General features: G+C 41.7%; 1 protein-coding gene across 1 annotated transcript; it reads left to right on the forward strand.

Moving 5' to 3' along the window:
- Positions 1-1,082: 1,082 nt before the first annotated feature.
- Positions 1,083-4,035, forward strand: LOC111861254. Its single transcript, XM_023845670.1, has 2 exons — positions 1,083-1,183; positions 1,369-4,035. The coding sequence occupies exon 2, from the start codon at positions 1,678-1,680 to the stop codon at positions 2,665-2,667; it is 990 nt and encodes a 329-aa protein (XP_023701438.1). The 5' UTR covers positions 1,083-1,183; positions 1,369-1,677; the 3' UTR covers positions 2,668-4,035.
- The last annotated feature ends 6 nt before the right edge of the window (positions 4,036-4,041 follow it).

Raw genomic sequence — 4,041 nt, forward strand, 5'->3', positions numbered from 1 at the left:
AGGGTTACTCGCCCTATGTCTAAGTGCTGGAGCGGCTAGTTCTTGTTTCCACACTGTACAGGTGTTATCTGTAATATACAAATATTCGTATTATTATTTTATGTACGTAATATTTTCTTATGTGTGTATATTGTTATTTATATTTACTTAAAGTAGTCTTCTTTTAAATTTAAAATTTAGAGAATATTTTAAAAGATTTTAAAAACATCATAACTAAAGATTTTATAGTGCTACTATAGGAATATCAAATTTGACGTGTGCAATATAATCTACATACCAGACACATATCAACGAGGTAGATGTTGATAATACGAAGAAAGTGACATTGTGTTTTTAAATGCTAAATTTTAGACTGGGTTCAGTGTGGCAGCAATGTTAAGAGTATACACCTGATGATGGCCGATAGAGGCCGAAACATGTAGTGTAGAAAGAACAAGATCAAAGACATATAATATATATTGTTTGCACTTGGGACGGAGTTTGTATCATTTATCGTGTAGAGTGTAACAGGATGCTTAAATGTAATATACATTTTAATATTGTCCACCCACCTACACCTTGGTCTTCCCAATAGTCTCTTTCCTTCTGGCGTTCCCACTAATAACCTATATGCATTCCTCGCCTCCGCATTCGTGCAACATGCCCTGCCAACCTCATCCTCCTCGACCAGTGATATTGAACACAGTTCAAAAATGGAAATAGGTTGGGGGGTGGAAATGAATACTTTGACTGTGTTCAATATAACTAGTCGAGGAGGATGAGGTTGGCAGGGCATGTAGCACGAATAGGGAGGCGAGGAATGCATATAGGTTATTAGTGGGAACGCCAGAAGAAAAGAGAGACTGCAGTACAAGAGATCTAGTAGCGAAAAAAGTATTTTGATGGTGGCGAGGGGGAACACTCAAAATAGTTGCTAAGGTAGCATACCTTCTTACCGATTGTGCTCTCGGCCCTGGAGGTCATTTTTAATTTAGTCATGTAAGCTGAACATAGATGGCAGCAGCATTTCACCGAGGTGTCATGGCGGCCATGTTGCCAACCAATAACATGGGAGTTTCACGGGGCTGATCGCGAGGGAAAATTCTGCGGAAAACAGTCTCAGTCGCTTTTCAGCCTTTGTCGATACTTTATGGTTGCCTCTTCTTAAAGCAGTAGCCTTTGACGATGATAAAGAGATGAAAAGGTAAGTAACGCATCTCATCTTCATATATACATAAATATCATTGCATTTATATATGAGTAATATCTATAATTAAATTTTGACGGAAAGCTTAATGTTTGTCGTTTTTTATTTCTTACACACTACATAGTATCATAGAACATTATAGATTTCTTCTTACCAACCGAACTATAACTTTTTCCTTCTAGGAAAGAACGCTGAAGATTATGGGTGCATGAAATCAACATGTCCAGAGAGTGTAAAGATAAGTTTAATAATTTGTATCATCTGTTGAGGGAAGATGAAGAAAGATTCTACAGGGCATTTAGGATGAATTCTGAGTTTTTTGACAAGCTGCTAGAGAAGATAAAAAACGACATTACAAAACTGAACACAAACTTCAGAAGTAGCATTGATCCAATTCGGCGTCTTGCAGTAGCTTTGACGTACATCTTCTGTTAATCAGTACAGTACAGTACGTTGTCGAGAGCGGTCGTGTTTCCGGAGAGTTAATAGAAATGGGTTGCTACCTGGAGGACTATCTAGCTCGTGTGGGCAACTGGGCTGCAAGGACTCCCTGGCGCCATGCCCAAGGCCGGGAGGTGAACGGACAAGCAAGAAGCTACATAGGCAACATGCTTCTATGCGCAGCGGCTCTAGCCATAGTATTAGTAATCGGCGGTGTGGAGCAAAACCCTGGTCCTGTTGTGGATGCTGAGAACATTCTACAAGCATTGTGTAGCGGGTGTGAGAGGAACCTGAAATCGGGAACACAGTGCGACACATGTGGACGCTGGTTTCACAACAGCTGTGGCAATGTAAAGGCCCAAATGGCAGAGAGCGGGAAGTGGAGATGTGAGAGGTGCAGGTGGGGCAGGCTTCGACAACTGGAGGAGAAACTGGAGAATGCAATGAAGCAGATTGAAGAACTTAAACGGAAGAACAGTGCGCTGGAAAATCAGTTACGAGGAGCGGTTGCCAGGGGTGATACGGTGCAGAGACAACAAGATGCTGAGTGCTTAGTGTTGGGTGACTCCATTATACGCAATGTGGAAGCTGAACATATGAGGGTACAGTGTTTTCCGGGAATTAGAACTGAGCAACTGCAGCGAGTCATAGACAACAGAGATCTAGGGGCCCCTGATACTGTCGTAATTCATGTAGGCACTAACGATCTAAGACGAACTGGAAATCTGGATTATGTGATGGGTGATGTATATGCTCTGGTGAAGAAGGCTAAGACTAAGTTTCCTCAAGCCACTTTAGTTCTGAGTGGCGTACTTAGGCGCAGAGACGTGTCGTGGTGGCGTATTGGAGCACTAAACGAGAGATATGACTGGGTAGCGAGGTCACTAGGAGTTACATTTGTGGACCCAAACAGTTGGATTGAGGACTGGGACTTCGGCAGGGATGGACTACACATAAACAGTAGCGGAGCGAGGAAACTAGGCCAGCTGTATTCCAGAGTGTGTGATTTCGGTGGCCGAGTGCAAAATCGGAACAAGTGACTGCTGCTGAGGGTTAACAATGAGGGAACGCCTGGAGGGATGACGAACACGATTACCGAGGATCCGACGCTAACCGGGGCGGCGACAAGGAGACAGGAAAACACAAATGATGGATGTGTAGCTACGGGAGGGGCATAGAAGATAGAGGGCAATTCTTTGGTTTTGCTTCATGTAAATTGCAGGAGTATTCATAATAAATCTTTAGAATGTTGGAATTTAATTGATACGTATAATCCCGATTTTATAATAGGTACGGAGTCATGGCTCAGACAGGAAATTAGCAATGCCGAAGTTTTTAGGGACGAGTACACAACTTTCAGGAGAGATAGGAATACTCGAGGTGGTGGAGTGTTTATTTGTGTAAAGAATTACATTGCTTGCGTGGAACTATGGGTGGACGAGGATTTCAAAATGATTACAGTTGAAGTGAATGGCAGAGACCCTAAATATACATGGGAAATTGTAGACATCTACAGAGCTCCGAATGAGGATATGCGGGTTATAGAAAGACTGGCAGCCCGAGCCGATTCTTTAGGAAATTTTACAAAGCGTAGCATTATTGCAGGAGACTTAAACTTGCCCTACGCCGATTGGAATGGAAACGTGCAATGCATTAGTGGAGGTCAGGAATCTGTAAAAAGATTGGGGTGGAAAAGTGGGTACACGCAGGTAGTAAACAACTCGACACGAGGGGATGCATTGCTGGATGTATACTTAGTCCGCCCGGAAAACCTGTTTACCTCTTGCAGCGTTATACAAGGGATCAGTGACCATTGTGGGGTGTTATTAGAAGTAGAATGGAAAGAAATATACTGTCGACCAGAAGTAGAAAGACTGGTACCGGTGTACCACAAAGCAGATACCATAGGTCTACAAACTTTTCTCCGGGATAAATTTTCAATATGGGTAAGCAATGGTGGATGCGTTGAGGAAGTATGGAATAATTTCAAGAGCATAATACTTCAGTGTATCGAAAGATTTATTCCACATAGAATACTCAGAAAAAATTCAGACCCTGACTACTAAAATAAGGAAATGAAAAAATTAAAATTAAAGTTCAGAAAAGCATATAATAGAAGAAAATTAGGGCAGCAGTATCGAGAGGAACTGAAGCGATCATCCAAGCAGTTGTTATTAGCGAAGCAAAATGCGCAGGAATTTTTTTAAGGACTGTATTAAAAAAAGAAGGTAACTGCTAGACTGAGTTCTATAAGTATGTAAAAGGACGCAAAGGAAATAGGGAAAATATTCCTGCAATCAAAGATGTTAATGGACGACTCGTTACTGATTCGATAGAAAAGGCTAACTTCCTCAACTTATATTATTCTTCCATATTCAGCAGTGAGCGTAGCATCCCGCAAATACAGCACGATA

This window comes from Cryptotermes secundus, unplaced genomic scaffold (genome assembly GCF_002891405.2).
Source record: "Cryptotermes secundus unplaced genomic scaffold, Csec_1.0 scaffold25, whole genome shotgun sequence".
Taxonomy (NCBI): Eukaryota; Metazoa; Arthropoda; class Insecta; order Blattodea; family Kalotermitidae; genus Cryptotermes; species Cryptotermes secundus.